At 42.1% G+C, this 18956-nt stretch overlaps 2 protein-coding genes across 2 annotated transcripts; both read left to right on the top strand.

Annotated features, from left to right (window-relative positions):
- Window positions 1–5714: 5714 nt before the first annotated feature.
- Window positions 5715–10468, top strand: gjc2 (gap junction protein gamma 2). The gene is made up of 2 exons (XM_078263670.1): window positions 5715–5902; window positions 8136–10468. The coding sequence occupies exon 2, from the start codon at window positions 8165–8167 to the stop codon at window positions 9416–9418; it is 1254 nt and encodes a 417-aa protein (XP_078119796.1). The 5' UTR covers window positions 5715–5902; window positions 8136–8164; the 3' UTR covers window positions 9419–10468.
- Window positions 10469–16401: 5933 nt separating this feature from the next.
- On the top strand, window positions 16402–18877 carry iba57 (iron-sulfur cluster assembly factor IBA57). The gene is made up of 3 exons (XM_078264032.1): window positions 16402–16873; window positions 17819–18168; window positions 18315–18877. Exons 1-3 carry the CDS (start codon window positions 16533–16535, stop codon window positions 18704–18706), a joined length of 1083 nt encoding a protein of 360 aa, XP_078120158.1. The 5' UTR covers window positions 16402–16532; the 3' UTR covers window positions 18707–18877.
- The last annotated feature ends 79 nt before the right edge of the window (window positions 18878–18956 follow it).

Genomic DNA, 18956 nt, shown 5'->3' with positions numbered 1-18956 from the left:
CTCAGCTATCTTAATGAGATGCTTTAAATGCCTTAAAATATAGTAACTTAACCTTAAAGGCTTTAAGGGATTCAGCTGTGATGTTTGTGTAGTCAAAAGGATCTGACAGGTTGGTTTATCACCTAATGTTACTCAGTGTCAACTGGGTCATAGCCCCCATTATAGGTATTGTTGACCACATGTTTGGGGGGCAAAAACAGTCTACAGGACTTTAGACTTTAGACTTTAGATAAATAAATTCCAAAATGTTTGTTAACCATTGTTAACACAAGATAATGATTGTCCAAGAGTCTATATAAATTGAATAAATGATTGCCATCTAGTGGATAAAAACGTCCACTGACGAAAGTAGAGAAAAACTAGATAAGTAAGTGTTCTTTTTCTATTTTGTGAATGCAGAAAATATCCCCAGCACACATTAGCACATGATTTTACTTTGTTACTTCTGTTAGCCATTGCCTTTAAGTCAGCAGATTGCCTTTTCTTCTCACTGGCTTAATAGCTGAGCTTTAAATGTGTTCACCAGTACACTATACAGTATGTGCACATATACAATTTTGATCCGAGCTTTCCTTGATTAAGTTTACGCCAAAGAGAGAGTGTATATTGCTGTTATCAGTGTAATCCTGCAGTGTTGCTACGGAGTCCACTAAATTAGAGAAGGGCAACGGCAATAAGGCATCTGGAAGGAGTTGCAGTAAACATATTTCTGGTAATCCAAATGACCCTGACTAGGTCTGCTGCACCTTTGGGCTTGCCCCAGATCAGCTCATGCCATGGCCAGTTAAGACAAGATAATGTCAAAGATTAAGGCCCTCCAGCTCTGCGAGCGAAGCGCTGTTATTTTGTTCATTTGGATGGGTAGTTGTGTGTTGGATTTTACTGCCCTGATGGAAAACTTCATCAGCAAGTGAGTGTAGAAATGATTACAAGGAGTTAAACAATTGTTGTGATCTGAATACTATTTTATTGATTCACTTGTTCGCTTGAGTATTTCATTATAATGTAATGTGCCTTGTCAAGTATACAACCCTGATTTTAAATATACATTTTCAACAAAACACATTATCATCACTCTTTTTTTCCTCCATTTTCTAATGTTAGGGCTCCTGTAGTCTGAGAGCTGTCAAGCAAATCTAAATTAGTGTGCTCAGCTCATGATCTATGAAGAGGGCATGTAAACATACTGTTTTTTATTCTCAAACAATATTATCACTAGAGTATTTTCATTTAGAGCGCCTAGCAACGGCCAAGACGATTGTGATTGGTTTAAAGAAATGCCAATTAACCAGAGCACGTTTTTCTTCCATCCCGGAATGCTGTGTGGACTAGCCAGACCCTCCTCCGCAGTGCTGTGGAAGAAGGTGTGGCAATGCGAGACTACTGTGAAACATATAACTGGCACACTGATGAAAACTGGCAGCTCATATCAGAATGTTATTTATGATGGAAATGTCTAATTGGGGAGGCAATACTGATGCAACACTTTATTACTTCCTAATCATAAACATAAATGAGACATGATTTTTGAGCTCTTGATATCAAGTCTATATGCCAGCCTCATACCTCACTTAAAGCATGTACAGTAATGTGTGTAAGAGTATTTATTGGCAAATCTTTACTACCAGAATGATTGGAGTATTCCAGGGCAGTAAAATAAACAGAACCTCCTTCTGAGACAGGAAACAGGCCTTTTTCCAATGGAAGATAAACTATTTTTAAGACTATTAAAATGTTGCTATATATCCTCATTTTCTCCAGTGCTTTAAATAGTTTGACGTGCATTTTTAAATGAGTCCAGATGTATAGTATGGAATAAAGATGAGGGCTTCGTCTGTTATGTTAAATCATTTTAGGTGGAATACACTCCTTTTTTAATTTCATTTACACATAAAAAATATTGTACAGTAGTGGTGCAGCTAATTTTTAAATACAAGTTGCTTTGCTCATGTGGGAGACGCAGAGCCCTGGCTGAGGATAGTTGTTGGCATCCACCTCAAGGCTTTTCATCTCAGTCGCTTCAGTGGAGTCCAGCCTTAGTAAAACTGGCACGGGACACACTCACCCCGGGGGTTGGATAGGCTTGGCTGAGAAACTGGGAGAAAAATGAACAAATGAGATGGGACTGCCACCACTCTCAGGCTGCCTATGGGATAGCCCCCCACAGCCTGGTAAGAACAGTTTAATGATAGTAGTAGGAGAGATGGGAGAGAGGAGGAGTCCAAGCACCAAGTTGCATGATTTTACTCTGGTGTCTTGTGTCACTCTTTTCTCTGAGGGGGGGGCATCCAAGTCACATGGTGGCGCTTGATCTGTTACATAAACACAGACCCTTACAGCCCCCAGTCTGCTTGCATCAACTTTGTTCAGTAAATACATTTGGATAAAACTCTTGTAATGACATTGGTGGCGGCCAAGGAGAGTTGTCGAGATGTTCACTCCTCCATGTTGCATCACTTCAACACTCGGCTACGCTGCAAACCCTCACAGCTCCCAGTGACCTCTTAAAGGTGAAACTGTCAGGGAATAACCAAATCATTCTGTTAAAATATGTCTGTGTGAGTATACATTTAAAAACAATTGCAATAAATGTATTATATGATTCATACAGCCATTGCACCACAGCAATTATGCTGATTATTTTTCATCAATTTTGTCTTTAAAGTAATTTAGATTTTCTGTTTAATTGTCATCTGTCATATTAGATATTTTTGAAAGTTCGCATCTCACAATGCTACCACATCTGCTCTATTTTACATGTAATACTAAATATAACCGTAACCTAATGAATATTAAGCATTCTCATTTGGCTGCCACATGATGCCAGTCCTTGTGACAAGAACAATGTCAAACCATATCTTACAGGGGAGTATTCTCCTGGCTCTGGGCAGTCCAATCAATATTTATCAACATGAACTGAAGTTACCCAAAGCTACACTAGCCTGAATTGTCCAAGGACACAGGGACGGCACATTCAAAACTAGACAGTCATTGATTTGACTGTATGCATTTGTGCACTTTTGTTTTTGCTTAACTGTGAGCAATTCCAATGTATTGATGCAGTTTAAAAGACTTTTTCTTTATTAATTGTTAGAGAAATAAAAAACTAGTTTAATAATTTTAATGTTGCAAGCTACATGAAAGAAGTCAGAGAGCCCAAAATGTCACCCAACAGAAGTTCATTCAACCTATACATGCGTCGATACACAGATGTCATCAATCTACCCCAGCGTTTCAGACATGGTAACCCAACAAATGTAAATAAACATGAACACATTATCTAGACTAAAACCAAGGTAACGTCAATGCATAACAAAAACACTAACAGAACATCATTTACACACTTAAACTAGGACAGGGACCGTTAAGTCCTAGTCCCATGATCCTTTGCACTGCCGTGCAGAACAGTCAACACAACGGCATCCTGCCGGCTGTTACAGTAATAAAGTAAGTAGTAATAGGTCTAAATCAGTTTGTTTCTTTTGTACATACAGTAAAAAGTAAAACCTTGTACTGTGAGGTTCTGAGAAGAACCAAAAAATAAATTAAAAATAGGGGTTATTTTTTAGAACAAAAGGTATAAAGAGGGATAACCACAATTAAAAAAGGAAAGTATCTATTTTATATGTATCACCAAATATAATATTAAACATAACTGTATTAAATACAGATCTGGGAATACAAACATAAGATTCATACATATATGACCTAATATCAATTAGAGTAGAGTGGCACCTCAGTAAGAGTGTTAATCCCAGAAATTTGTTGAGGAACATGAACTCTAATTGACTTTTATTTGAATGTTCACTTAACAACTGTCTTCACTGGACCATCTGTGTCTTTTGGATGAAAGATTTAGCATAGAGAGGAATGCACTGCAACTTAAAAACACGTGCTTATCCGTCCCTTAGGGATAGCACATGTCCAAAACCCCAAATGCTCTAGTCATTCTAGCAGCATCGCTCGTCTTCTTTTCTTCAGTACTGCACCAGGGGTGCCGCTACGCCACATCTCCTCAGTCAGACGGAGAGGGGATCCTTGAAGGCGAGACCTCAGGACGATGAGTCCTGCAGGCCCAGATGGCTGGCTCTTAGAGCTTTCTTTCGACCACAAACTATTCAAACAGAATGAGATTTAAATGCAAAGACGTCTATAACGTGCTTGTACTATCTCATTCTTGACATGTCTCGCACAGTTGTCTTTGCTGTTTTACTAAAGACAGTCTGATATTCTTAAAATATATTAAGACACAGGACATCAAGATTTCTTTTTTTATTATTAAAATTATAAAGAACTGAGATGGATGTGTGATCTGATTAATGGTGGCCTTGCTGGTGTTGTTGAACGTTATTCTTGGCTTTATAGCTATATACAGGTCATAATTAAGGCTTATTGAGGGCCTTGTGAAAGTAACATTATAATAATAAGGTCACTGTGACAATGACCAGACACATTTCATTAATGCAAGCCAGACACTAACCCGTTTATCTGTCCTCTATTAAAAGAAGTTGACTTTAGATCCTTTCCCAAACTTGACAGCAAGGTCTGGCACATACAATAAAGAGATGGAGAAATTCCTTTCCGATTTTAATCTTGCATGAATCACCTCCTCATCTGTACTTTGTTTTGTTATTTCAGACTTAAAAAATAAAAATGGAAGGAAGTGTGTGTGAGTGAGTGAGAGAGACAGGGAGAGACTGTTGTCCACATACAGCTGCTCTTGCCATCATGTGAAAAAAAATCCATCTCATGCCTGAAGTAACAACGTGTGCTACTGCACTCCGCAGGCCGAGGTGAAAGCTTGAAAGTATAAACATCAACATGGAAAAGACGTGTAGCAGGAGTGCAGAGTGTAACCTGTCCACTGCTCTGTTATCTGGCCATCTGCCTGGACAGAGGATCTAAATGTTATGACACTTGATATGACTGAGCATACCTGCTGGTTACATTCTAGCGGATCTGCACTGAGGCAAGGTGGCTTATGTCTCAGTGACATGTCTGTCCTCAAACTCCCTGTCTTTGTCGCCCCAAAGTTGTTTTTTCATAACTGTCACCCACTGTAAACTGGTATGTAATTGACGGATAATATAGAGGTTGCTAATTGCAGTTATTGTGGTTGATGTGTGTGTGTGTGCGACAAGAGAGGGAGAGAAAGAGAAAAAGGGAGAGGTGTGTGTGTGTGTGTGTGTGTGTGTGTGTTTTAAATTACTATTTGCATTTCTACACGTGTGTGAAGTGTGCCACAACGCTAAACATCACCTTTTTTCTCAGAGTAAGCTACTGCTGTTGCTGTATAAATGGCTGGAGGGCATGTACAGTAGACAGGAACCTGCAAGAAGCCAAGATATATAGATAGATGTAAAGAGAGGGAGAGAGAAATAGAGACACAGTAAGAGAAACAGAAAGAGAGAGGGAGAGACCTTCATCATCTGTGTTACAAATGTTGCACATGAGCATTGGGGGGAGGTTGACTGTGTTGCGATTAACACGCTCCCTCAGCTGGGTGTTCATTTCAATCTGCAGTACGATATCCTCAAGTCTGAACCCTTGGATGAGGGTCACTTGCCAGAGGAGGATTTTTTTCTGCCTCTCTGTTTTTTATACTTCCTTCTTGGGCAGAAGGCTGGTGTAATAGAAACCAGACACAAGCCAGAATGTGAGGCATTCACAGCGGCGAGACCTCACTGCTTCATAGAGTGGGAAAACGGAATAAATAGAAAGTCTAGTCTGATAAGTTCCGTTATTGTTTTTTCATTTTTGCCATTCTGGAAGTTATTAATAAGATGGAAAAGGCCAGGACATTAGGATGGAAGTGGAATTCAATGGATCAGACTGTGCAGGGGATATCTAGAGAGGGCACAGGAGACCTTCAGGATGGGAAATGCATGTACAACTTTTCCAGGTGGGTTGTTTTAGTTATTGCCTTTCCCCTTAAGAAACTGAATGATAGTTTCTGTTCAATTATCAGTGAAATTGTGGACTGTTTGTAAGATCCTGCTGAATCCACCCTCCTGAAAGATTATTTCATGCCTTTGCAGTAGTCTTTCAAATATAAATATATCTGCTATGAAGACAATTGAACCAAAAGCTCTTCACCCATGTATGATGAACCACTGCTCCTGCAATAAATACATTATTAAAAAATAAATTAAATAGTTATAAACATAAACATACAGTATGTTCTTGACTATCTAATTTCTTAAATCATATTACACCTTTATTTAAAAAGTGGCTCTATTTTGTGGAATTTTAATATCAAGAGTGAATGTATTTATTCCATTTTGATATTGAATTGTAAGATGAGATAAGCTTGTTTTTAAAAATCCTGATCCTGAAAAGTATGTTTTTCCCCTGTTTAAAAATATTATAAATGAAAAAAATGGCATTGACCTAGAGTAAGTTACTTTGTATGATGATCTCTGTTGCATTACATTGCTGCTTGACCTTTTAGTAAAAATCTGTTATTAAACAGTCCCACTTAGATTAGAAATTTCTTTTCAGGGTAGACTTCGTTAAAATGGCAACAGCACTGAAAACTAAAGACAGACAAGGCAGCAAATAATCAACATCAACACGCTGTAGAACACTTTGCAAAACACATTAACACCAGGCGGATATCTCAAGATCACTTCAGTGTTAGGTTACCGTATGATGTTGATGCTATGATATACAACAGATTTGTTCAATCTTATACAGTACATCCTCGGTGCAGCTGCCCTCCTGTCATGCCATCCTGGGGCACATGAGTCGCCAACCATAGGTGCCATCTGTCTCCTTGTGGCTGTACCCCTCCCCAGCGTCAGCAGTGCTGGATCTGGAGGGGAGGCCTCGTGGCAGAGCAACAAGCCTCTCCTGTTCACTCAGATGGCAGGGGAGATGGCACATCCCACGCCAGGGAACACAGTGCCGCAGTCATGAGATGAACATGAACTCTGCAGCTCTGCCCCATGAATGAAGGGACAGAAGCGCTACGCTATCTCCTTATCACAGCTTCATTCACCTCACAGAGTCAGAGTATGACACTGTGAGGTTTCATGTCATCTGTTATTCTGTGCGTGTCCCATGGCATTATGTGTTGAAATGCAGAGATCAGTATGTTTCTGAAGTGGCTCTGAGTGGAGTACACTCTTGTACCAGAATGGTCTTTTCTTATATTCACAGCTCTGTCAGTTTCATTTTGTGTTTTTAGCCTGTCAACCCTCTTGTAGTGTTCAGCGTTTTCTTTGATCAAAGCTATAATCAAAATGGTAGTTGTTGCTGGTGGGTTTATGTGTGTGGCTGATGAAGTGTTTTTCTCTTTTGTTTTAATCTTTCCTTTGCTATTTTTTGCCATTTCAACCCTTTTATAACCTATTTCAATCTGTTAGAAGGGGATATTAGAAATACTGTGTGATGTGTGTTTAGATAGGGTGACTGGATGACATCACCCTATCACTGACATGAATCAACACAAGCCATTGTCTTGTGTTTGGACGTGCAATCAATTGAAAATGAATGTCTCCTCTACATCTGTGCAGATGAGTTGATGTTTGTGACATTTGCAAAGTCCACATTTCCTAGTTATACTGTAGGTCCACACTGGATTATAACTGAAATGGCTGTAGTTTGATCAATGATTAATTGATTGACAGAAAATAAATCGGCAGCTATTTTGTTAATCGATTAATTATTTAATAATTGTTTTGAGCAAAATTGCCATGAATTATCTAGTTCCATCTTCTCAAATGTGATTTTGTTGTTTTTATTAGTCTTCTGTGGTAGTAAATAGAATATCTTTGGGGTTTTTGAGTGGTGGTTAGATAAAATGAGACATTTAAAGATGTCACCTGGGACATTTTATAACCAAGAAAATAACTGATAATGAAAGTAATTGTTAGTTGCAGCCCTAGTCTGGATTTGCTTTGGGTTGACAACTGCACACAAACAGCTCAGGCATTTTGTATAAGGAACACAACTGAAAGACGTATATACAGCTACAACATTATACTACAAAGTAATATTATCTGTGATTGCAAACTTACAATTCACTAACATTGAACATGAATTAATCTGCAACTCATAGCTTTTTCAAGCTCCAACCAAATTCTTCCATAAGTATTTGGATTAATAATCAATGCTTTATTCTCTCTTCACAGATTCTAGTTGAAAAGCTTGTTAGAACAACATGAGCTGGAGCTTTCTCACTCGTCTCCTGGAAGAGATCCACAACCACTCCACCTTTGTGGGGAAAGTGTGGCTGACTGTGCTCATCATCTTCCGCATTGTGCTCACAGCGGTTGGAGGCGAGTCAATCTACTCCGATGAGCAGACCAAGTTCACCTGCAACACCAAGCAGCCAGGTTGTGACAACGTATGCTATGATGCCTTTGCCCCGCTCTCGCATGTCCGCTTCTGGGTCTTCCAGATCATCATGATCTCCACTCCTTCTATTATGTACATGGGTTACGCCATCCACAAGATAGCCCGAAGTACAGAGTTGGATCGCAGGAAGCAACTCAGGCTCCGCAAAAAGCCTTCTCCTCTCTCCAGATGGAAAGAAAGCCACCATCTAGAGGATGTCTTAGAGGAGGATGAAGATGACGATGCTGAGCCCATGATCTATGAGGATACACTGGAGGTGCAGGAGGCCAAGCCCGTACCAGTGAGCAGCACTAGCAAAGACCCACCAAAACATGATGGCCGCCGAAGAATTATGCAAGAAGGCCTGATGAGAATCTATGTTCTTCAGCTCATGTCGCGAGCTATTTTTGAAATCGCTTTCCTTGCAGGACAGTATCTCCTCTATGGTTTTCAAGTTAGTCCTTCATATGTATGTAACAGGGTCCCCTGTCCACACCGAGTGGACTGTTTCATCTCCAGGCCCACAGAGAAAACAATCTTCCTCCTAATCATGTATGTGGTAAGCTGTCTTTGTCTAGTGCTAAATGTGTGTGAGATGCTTCACTTGGGAATTGGCACTTTTCGGGACACCCTTCGCATGAAGAGGAACGGCCGACGGACGTCCTACAGCTACCCGTTTTCTCGAAACATCCCAGCCTCTCCTCCGGGGTACAACCTTGTGATGAAGACAGACAAACCTAGCAGGATCCCCAACAGCCTCATCACCCACGAGCAGAACATGGCCAATGTAGCCCAGGAGCAGCAGTGCACCAGCCCAGATGAGAACATCCCTTCTGATTTGGTAAGCCTACACCGGCACCTACGGGTTGCCCAAGAACAGCTCGATATGGCCTTTCAAACATATCAAACCAAAAACAACCAGCAAACCTCCAGAACCAGCAGTCCTGTATCTGGGGGTACAATGGCGGAGCAAAATCGCGTCAATACAGTCCAGGAGAAACAAGGAGCAAGGCCGAAATCAGCCACAGAGAAGGCAGCAACCATTGTTAAAAATGGAAAGACCTCTGTCTGGATCTAGAGATACATCTAATTTAGTAAATTAACAGTAAAAAACTGAGGTCTCCAGGACTCCATTGTGACACAGCTGGAGGAAGTGTGTGTGTACGTGTGAGTGAGAGATGCGACTTTGGACAATAACAATTGACAATTTCAATCAATCTAGCTGAAGAAGTACGGTACAAAGTTTTCGGAAATTTAAAAAAAGACACATGAGGAAATGATCAAATCCAGTATATCAAGAATCTTCTTTGTTACTGTAGTGCATTATTTTGTGCTTGCCATAGCTTCTGGACATGATTAACATTAACATGTGCTTATTTAGTTAAACATCTCTAATTCCAGCTAAAATGTCAAAGTATAAACATACTGCTTCGAGCTATTTATCTGGTCTACCCTTGACTGCCGCTGAACTGGATTAATCTGACGAAATCTAACTGTAAGTGTGTGATTGTACCCTCAATTCCAAATTAGAAAACGCAGTGAAAAACACTGTACAAATGTACAATGACTCATTTCTGAGGAATGATGATTATCTTCAGAAAGATGCATGTTTAATATTTGGGAAAGTATTTTTGGATGCAGAACGGATGCTGAAAGCAGATTCAATGTGAAATATTTTGATAAAGATAATGAAACAGGGCTGTGTCACTGCAGGCTCTCCCAGTCAACATCTAATCAGTGTGATGATCTTCAGTCATTGCGTGAAAGCCTTTATCTATTTTATATTTTCCAAAGCCTTTCAGTGTCACATTAGAAGGGAAAGAGGTAGGTGAATAGAAAATCTGATTATATCCTAAACTAAATACTGATTTGCTGCAATCTGAAGCAGATGATGCATGCTTTACAAATGGGAACATACAGTATACACATAGACTACAGTAGAAATCCCATCCTTAGCTATTCAATTAGCGCTACATTTATCTTATGTTTAGGCATGTTAGGTCTTGAAAATGACCGTTTCAGTTTTTCTGTCATTGAAGCATAACTAACTAAAATTGGTTTCTGAGTAATATTTAACCCTGCCTTCACTGTTGTCATACTTCAAAGTGCCTCAAACTTTTAAAGACTGTTCTCATATTTTATTCATGAAGAAATAAAATGATTTGAAAGGTCTGATTTCTTGCTTTATTCACACTAATAGCAATGCTGAGTTTTTGTATTTCAAGGTTGGACGCTTGCAATAAAGTTTTATTGTTACAACAAATGTGTCTCATATGTTGTAACAAGAAAACGATCCGATCAAAGCCTAAACAAAATACATAAACAATTAGTCAAATTGTAAATGACTCATTTATACAAACTGATGCTGGGATTAGATGTTGAGATTCTTCTGTTACTAATCACAGCAAATGTGTCTTAAAAATACACTCACGGGCCATTTATTAGATACAGGTTGGACCCCCTTTTGCCTTCACAGTACAGTGAACTCATTGTCATGTTCAAGAAACCAGTTTGAGATGATTTAAGCTTTGTAACATGTTGCGTTATCCTGCTGTAATCATAAAGAGATAGACATGGTCAGCAACAATACTCAGGTAGGCTGTGCTCAATTATTACTAATGGGCCCAACGTTGGCTTCCCCATTCTGATGCTTGGTTTGAACTTCAGCAGATCGCCTGCTTGTCTACATGCATAAATGCATTGAGTTTCTGCCACGTGATTGGCTGATTACATATTTCTATTAACAAGCCGTTAAACAGGTGTACCTAATGAAGTGGCCGGAGAGTGTCCAAGAAGAATTTTTAAATGTATGGGGCAGGAAACTGTAATGAGAAGAATCACATTTAGGTATATGGAAAATAATTGGTGCAGGAGGGGCATATCATTTTATAACCTGCAGAAGCACACAGCATTTTTATTCTCTTAAATATGGGACAATACCATAAAAAGGGTTCTTTTCCAGATTCAGCTGCAGCAATAAGAAAATAAAAAACATTACATTTATTATTAAAACAAGACTTAAAAAATGTACCTTTGGAGACAAACCCATTTATGTATCCATTAATTTTTGGATAAGTAGCACCAGATGTGGACTGCCACTTAGAACAAACAAACATAACCTACATTGGAGCAGCTCATTGTATCAGCAAACCCCACCACCAATCTACAAAACACAATCTTCATTCACATTATCTCCATACTCACAAATTATCACTGTATTTCAAGAGGTACAGGCGACCTATGAATATACTGAATATATCTAAAGTTGACACAATTTCCTCAATCTCCGTGCCAATGTAGGTTTCCTTATATATCAAGTTGCACTCCACACCTGCTGCTAATTAAGAAATTGTTTAACAGAGAGAACAATCGGTGTTTGTCCAAACTTTAGCAAAAGACCTCATGTGAAATTACAATGAGCTTGTTTTCAAAAACTTCTCCGGGAACCATCACCTTATCGTGGTGGAGAGGTTTGTGTGTCCCTATGAACCTGAGGGCTGTGTTGTCTGGAGCTTTGTGCTCCTGGTAGGGTCTCCCAAGGCAAAGTGGTCTCAGGTGAGGGGCCAGACAAAGAATGGTTCAAAAATCCTATGAAAAATCGAGGAAGGGATGAAGTGACCCTGCCCGGAGGAAGCCCGGGGCCCCCGTCTGGAGCCAGGCCCAGATGGAGGGCTCGTCAGCGAGCGTCTGGTGGCCGGGTTTGCTACGGAGCCCGGCCGGGCACAGCCCGAAAAAGCTACGTGGCGGACATCCCTCCATCCCATGGGCCCACCACCTGTGGGAGGAACCGCTGGGGTCGGGTGCGCTGCCACATGGGTGGCAGTGAAGGTCAGGGGCCTCGACGGACCAGACCCGGGCAGCAGAGGCTGGCTCTGGGGGACGTGGAATGTCACCTCTCTGTGGGGGAAGGAGCCGGAACTTGTGCGGGAGGTGGAGCGCTACCGATTAGATCAGGTGGGGCTTACCTCTACGCACAGTCTTGGTTCTGGAACCATACTCCTGGATAGGGGTTGGACTCTTTTCTTCTCCGGAGTTGCCCAGGGTGTGAGGCGCCGGGCGGGTGTGGGGATACTCACAAGCCCCCGGCTGAGCGCCGCTACGTTGGAGTTTAACCCGGTGGACGAGAGGGTCGCCTCCCCTACGCCTGCGGGTTGTGGGGGGGGGGAAAACTCTGACTGTTGTTTGTGCATATGCACCAAACAAGAGTTCAGAGTATTCGGCCTTCTTGGAGACCTTGAGTGGAGTCCTGCATGGGGCTCCAGTCGGGGACTCCATAGTTCTGCTGGGGGACTTCAACGCGCACATGGGTAATGATGGCGACACATGGAGAAGCGTGATTGGGAGGAACGGCCTCCCTGATCTAAACCAGAGTGGTTGTTTGTTGTTGGACTTCTGTGCTAGTCATGGATTGTCTATAACGAACACCATGTTCGAACATAGGGATGCTCATAAGTGAACTTGGTACCAGAGCACCCTAGGCCAAAGGTCAATGATCGATTTTATAATCGTTTCATCTGATCTGAGGCCATATGTTTTTGGACACTCGGGTGAAGAGAGGGGGCGGAGCTGTCAACCGATCACCATCTGGTGGTGAGTTGGGTCAGGGGGTGGGGGAAGACTCTGGACAGACCTGGTAAGCCCAAACGGGTAGTGCGGGTAAATTGGGAACGTCTGGAGGAGGCCCTTGTCCGACAGACTTTCAACTCACACCTCCGGCGGAGCTTTTGTGCATCCCTGTGGAGGCTGGGGGCATTGAACCCGAGTGGACAATGTTCAAAGTTTCCATTGCTGAAGCTGCGGTGAGGAGCTGTGGTCTTAGGGTCTTAGGTGCCTCAAGGGGCGGTAACCCACGAACACCGTGGTGGACACCGGTGGTCAGGGAAGCCGTCCGACTGAAGAAGGAGTCTTTCCGGGATATGTTATCCCAGACGACTCGCGAGGCAGTTGCAAGGTACCGAAGGGCCCGAAGGGCTGCAGCCTCTGCCGTGAAAGAGGCAAAGCAGCGTGTGTGGGAGAAGTTCGGAGAAGACATGGAGAAGGACTTTCGGTCGGCACCAAGGTACTTCTGAAAACCGTTCGCCACCTCAGGAGGGGGGAGCGGGGAACCATCCAAGCTGTGTACAGTAAGGATGGGACGCTGTTGACCTCAACTGAGGAGGTAATAGGGCGGTGGAAGGAGCACTTTGAGGAACTCCTAAACCGACTAATACGCCCTCTATGGTAGAGGCAGAGCTGGAGGATGAGGGGGGGATTGGCATCAATTTCCTGGTGGAGGTTGCTGAGGTAGTTAAACAACTCCACAGTGGAAAAGCCCCAGGAATTGATGAGATCCGTCCAGAAATGCTTAAAGCTCTGGGTGTGGAGGGGTTGTCTTGGTTGACACGCCTCTTCAACATTGCGTGGAAGTCTGGGACGGTGCCTAAGGAGTGGCAGACTGGGGTGGTGGTTCCCCTTTTAAAAAGGGGGGACCAGAGGGTGTGTGCCAATTACAGGGGTATCACACTTCTCAGCTTCCCTGGTAAAGTCTACTCCAAGGTGCTGGAAAGGAGGGTTCGGTCGATAGTCGAATCTCAGGTTGAAGAGGAACAATGCGGATTCCGTCCTGGTCGTGGAACAACGGACCAGATCTTTACTCTCGCAAGGATCCTGGAGGGAGCCTGGGAGTATGCCCAACCAGTCTACATGTGTTTTGTGGATCTGGAGAAGGCGTATGACCGGGTGCCCCAGGAGATACTGTGGGAGGTGCTGCGGGAGTACGGGGTGAGGGGGTCCTTCTCAGGGCCATCCAATCTCTGTACGACCAAAGCGAGCTGTGTCCGGGTTCTCGGCAGTAAGTCGGACTCGTTTCAGGTGAGAGTTGGCCTCCGCCAGGGCTGCGCTTGTCACCAATCCTGTTTGTAGTATTTATGGACAGGATATCGAGGCGTAGTCGGGATGGAGAGGGGTTGCAGTTCGGTGGGCTGGGGATCTCATCGCTGCTTTTTGCAGATGATGTGGTCCTGATGGCATCATCGGCCTGTGACCTTCAGCACTCACTGGATCGGTTCGCAGCCGAGTGTGAAGCGGCTGGGATGAGGATCAGCACCTCTAAATCGGAGGCCATGGTTCTCAGCAGGAAACCGATGGAGTGCCTTCTCCAGGTAGGGAATGAGTCCTTACCCCAAGTGAAGGAGTTCAAGTACCTTGGGGTCTTGTTCGCGAGTGAGGGGACAATGGAGCGGGAGATTGGTCGGAGAATCGGCACAGCAGGTGCGGTATTACATTCAATTTATCGCACCGTGGTGACGAAAAGAGAGCTGAGCCAGAAGGCAAAGCTCTCAATCTACCGGTCAGTTTTTGTTCCTACCCTCACCTATGGTCATGAAGGCTGGGTCATGACCGAAAGAACAAGATCAAGGGTACAAGCGGCCGAAATGGGTTTCCTCAGGAGGGTAGCTGGCGTCTCCCTTAGAGATAGGGTGAGAAGCTCAGTTATCCGTGAGGAGCTCGGAGTAGAGCCGCTGCTCCTTTGCGTCGAAAGGAGCCAGTTGAGGTGGTTTCGGGCATCTGGTAAGGATGCCCCCTGGGCGCCTCCCTAGGGAGGTGTTCCAGGCACGTCCAGTTGGGAGGAGGCCTCGGGGGAGACCCAGGACTAGGTGGAGGGATTATATCTCTAACCTGGCCTGGGAACGCCTCGGGATCCCCCAGTCGGAGATGGTTAATGTGGCCCGGGAAAGGGAAGTTTGGGGTCCCCTGCTGGAGCTGCTACCCCCGCGACCCGACCCCGGATAAGCGGATGAAGATGGATGGATGGATTGTTTTCAAAAAATAAAATATTGGAGAGCTGTTTCTTATGCTTAGCCTATATGATATTTTTTTCCAACCATCTGTATCCTTGAAGAAACCATTTGGTGCACTTTCACATCAGAGTTTTATTATCTATTTTCCATCAGTTTTGTAAGAAATAGCTTATATGTTTTAAATCTTTTACCTGGTAATAATGAGTTACACATTTTGTTCTGTAACTACAGATGCATGTGTGTGTGTGTGTGTGTGTGTGTGTGTGTGTGTGTGTGTGTGTGTGCTCATTGTTTTTGCATTTTCCCATCTGTTAAGGCGTTTTACTGAGCAGTGAATGTTTATAGCGCCTTTGTGGGAGCCACGTTAAACTGCATATGCTGCCTGCTGCGCATTTAGTCATTATAATTAGCTGAGAATCAACATTTGGGCTTTACATATTCATAATCAGCTGAGTGAAGTAGCTTACTTACATTCATAACCCTATAGCCATAAAGAGCCGATATTTTTTATCCAATATGTCATGGTTTGTTATATAGCAATACCATAGTTATCAGTTGTTGTGTTGCTTACTTAAACTTCCTGAATATAATTTTCTGTAAAAATGACTGCTGATAATGTACATGAATCTGGGAATAGGATTTGTGTCTTTGTGGTAAGTCAATCAATAGATCTATTTATTTGTCAAGTGAAATAATATAAAATACAATTTCAGTGAGATGTAATAGCCTAATTCATTTAATTAGTTATTTAAGTTAATAAATAATAAATGACGCTACCTCTAAGAGGTTCTGTATAACCCTATGCATTTCAAAAAGCATCTTTGTATCATCTTGGGATGCTGTATTTAACAAACAGCTCAATCTAGTCATCCCTGTATCAAAACATCGTGTTAGGTTTTAGTAGCCTATTGCAATTTTCTCTCTCGATATTATGGGACTCCTTTTTCTAGTTAACATATGAAAAGTTCTTGTTATAATGACACAAAAACGTATCTTGCATAATCTTGTTATAACAAGGGCATATTGCTGAGAAGAAGTTTAACCATAGACTATAGGCTACATAAAGAACAATTCCAGCAGATATGTTGACCACTTCATATCCACGCGATATATATATATATATATATATATATATATATATATATATATATATATATATATATATATATATATATATATATAATTTCATTATGACATATATATGAAATGTTCATGGATGTATAAATACGCATGCGTGCAAGCTGCAGAAGAGCGCCAGTCGTGTTCATAGACAGTTCCGTTATTATCGAGCAATGCATTGTGGGATTTCAAAATGGAGCCTACCGTAAGTGTTATGTAGCCGTACACTGTTGTTAATAGGAGGATAAACCACTTTAAGTTAACAAGTAATACTCTTCTGTGACAGTGTACAACATGGGGTTGTTGTATTTCGCCAGGAGAGCGTTCACGTCCGCCAGAAAATACCCCGGGCGGTATTTGTGCGTCACGTTTCTCTCCGGTGTTTTAGCTCCAGCAGGTATCCGTGTCAAAAGGTACAGCCAAGAGACTGTCCAGAGACATGTCCCTGGACAGGTTGTGTGCTATCACCTACCTCACAGGACCTTACTTAAAATCCAGGGACAAGACACGAGCCCGTTTCTTCAGGGGATTATAACCAATGACATGGGGCTGCTGGAGGTGCCTGGACTCTCAGCCATGTACTCACATATGCTAAATGTACAAGGAAGAACACTATATGAGATCATGTTGTACAGGTACAGTAAACTTCATTAACTTATACCGTTTAAACTACTTGCACATGTTTTCAGTAAACACGAGGGTGTGGCTACATATCTTGAAGTGCAGTTGCTGGCGTTGATCATAGATATTTAAATTCGGGCGTTTGTACTACTGGCCGAGAAACGTTAGCAGACCTCAGGGCTGGAAAGCTAGGGTAGCGACCTTTAAGGTCAGTGAAATGAAGAAAGACCTTCACTTTTCCAGCTGAACTTATATGGACCGGTTTACGTAAACAATTTACGACTTTTCAAGTTGAATTTATATTTATAAATTCCTTTTAATCTTCTGGAAAAGTGTGCTCAATTGTGACCATCATGTTGCAAGAAACACAGCATCATATATTTTTGTGACAATCTTCAATATGACAAAACAAAAAGTCATAATAAGCTTATGTAATTCAGTGAAACCTTTTGACTGAGATATGGCAATACACAGAACATGACATATTGTAACCCAGCCTGTCATAAAATGCTGCTGAACATTTGAAGGACACATGTATACATTTTAGTTGCCAGTGAAGTTTGCTCAACAGTTTCAGCAGATATTAGTTTATAGTAGCAACTCAATAGATACTAGTATGTGACTGATGCCAAATGTGTGAACTCTGCCTGGCAAGCCTGACCTCCTATCCAGCTACAGACTCATTTTATTCAGTTTGTTAATTCACTTATCCAATTTGTATCACTTGGATACATCTTAAGCCAATTGTTGAACTTTGTAGAATAAGAGACATATGTAATTTTGCCACCGTTAAACTAAAAGGATTACAAAATATGCCGATATGCACATCTTTTGGTGCTACTCAAAAGTCTCTTTGGTAAATAAACTAAATCATTAATTTAGCTAGATCAGGCAGTTTTTATAGTGTTTTTTGTTTTTTTTTAAAACAAGGCACTAAACTTGCTGTATTTCCTTTTTAGTCTAAAAGAAACTGATGCAGGACAAGGCGTTTTCCTGGAGTGTGACAGCTTAATTAAGGACTCAATCTTGAGACATTTGAAGATGTACAAGCTCCGCAGAAAGGTAAACATAAACCACTGTCCAGAGCTCTCTGTATGGGCGGTGCTTTCCAAGAAAAAGAACGCAGGTCATGAGGCCAGTAAACCCGAGCTCTCTTCCCCAGACAAAGTTCTGGTATGGGAGGCTGATCCTCGAACTCAGGAAATGGGCTGGAGATTGGTTTTGGAAAGTCAAATTGACCCCTTGGATATCATTGCATCATGTCAGAAAGGTGACACGGAGGAATATCACAGACATCGCTATGCAATAGGTAAGACCAGTTTGTATGTTAGAATCCTTGTTTGTTGTTTGTATTAAATGAAAAACGGGATGATAAGTAAGGATTTGTGTGGCCATGTGCTCTTGACAGTTTTTTGACAAGTTTCATTTATTTCCTCTGCTGTCATTGTTGTCTAGGACTTCCTGAGGGAGTGAAGGACCTTCCCCCTGGGGTGGCACTACCACTAGAGTCCAATCTTGCCTACATGCAGGGTATCAGCTTTAGCAAGGGCTGTTACATTGGCCAGGAGCTCACAGCTAGGACTCATCACACTGGGGTGGTTCGGAAACGCCTGATGCCAGTACGCTTTTCAACTCCAGTCCAAGGCCTCAAGGAAGGAGCTGAGCTGCAAACGCAGTCGGGCAAACCAGCTGGGAAGCACCGAGTAGGGATTGGAGAGCTCGGTCTGAGCCTAATCCGCATGGCTCATGCCAAAGAGGTGTTGACACTCAAATCTTCTGACGACACCACAGTGACACTTGAGGCCTCTGTGCCAGACTGGTGGCCTAAAGATGTGAAAATCAACTGAAGAGTAGGGTGTTTTATAGTTCCCTCAAATGTGACATATATCACATCTGACAGACTTCTCGTAGACAGAACCCTTAAGTACAGTATGTACTGTCATTGTTTAACAGCTGTGTGGCACTAATCCATATAAGAGCATTTGTTTAATTTCCAATAAAATCAACTTTGAGAGTGACTTTTCCCAAATTGTAAAGTATTATTTACCACAGAATTATGCTATTTAAATTATCTATTGTGGCACTTTACAACAGGAT

Source organism: Sander vitreus, chromosome 12 (genome assembly GCF_031162955.1).
Source record: "Sander vitreus isolate 19-12246 chromosome 12, sanVit1, whole genome shotgun sequence".
NCBI classification, from domain to species: Eukaryota; Metazoa; Chordata; class Actinopteri; order Perciformes; family Percidae; genus Sander; species Sander vitreus.
This window is presented reverse-complemented; position numbering and strand designations above follow the sequence as displayed.

Bases quoted from the DNA above. Each gene is read 5' to 3' on its own strand.
- gjc2 (XM_078263670.1), top strand. From the start codon at position 8,165: ATGAGCTGGAGCTTTCTCACTCGTCTCCTGGAAGAGATCCACAACCAC.
- iba57 (XM_078264032.1), top strand. From the start codon at position 16,533: ATGGGGTTGTTGTATTTCGCCAGGAGAGCGTTCACGTCCGCCAGAAAA. The intron at 16,874-17,818 runs GTACAGTAAACT...TTTCCTTTTTAG, and splicing joins TATGAGATCATGTTGTACAG to TCTAAAAGAAACTGATGCAG. The intron at 18,169-18,314 runs GTAAGACCAGTT...ATTGTTGTCTAG, and splicing joins CAGACATCGCTATGCAATAG to GACTTCCTGAGGGAGTGAAG.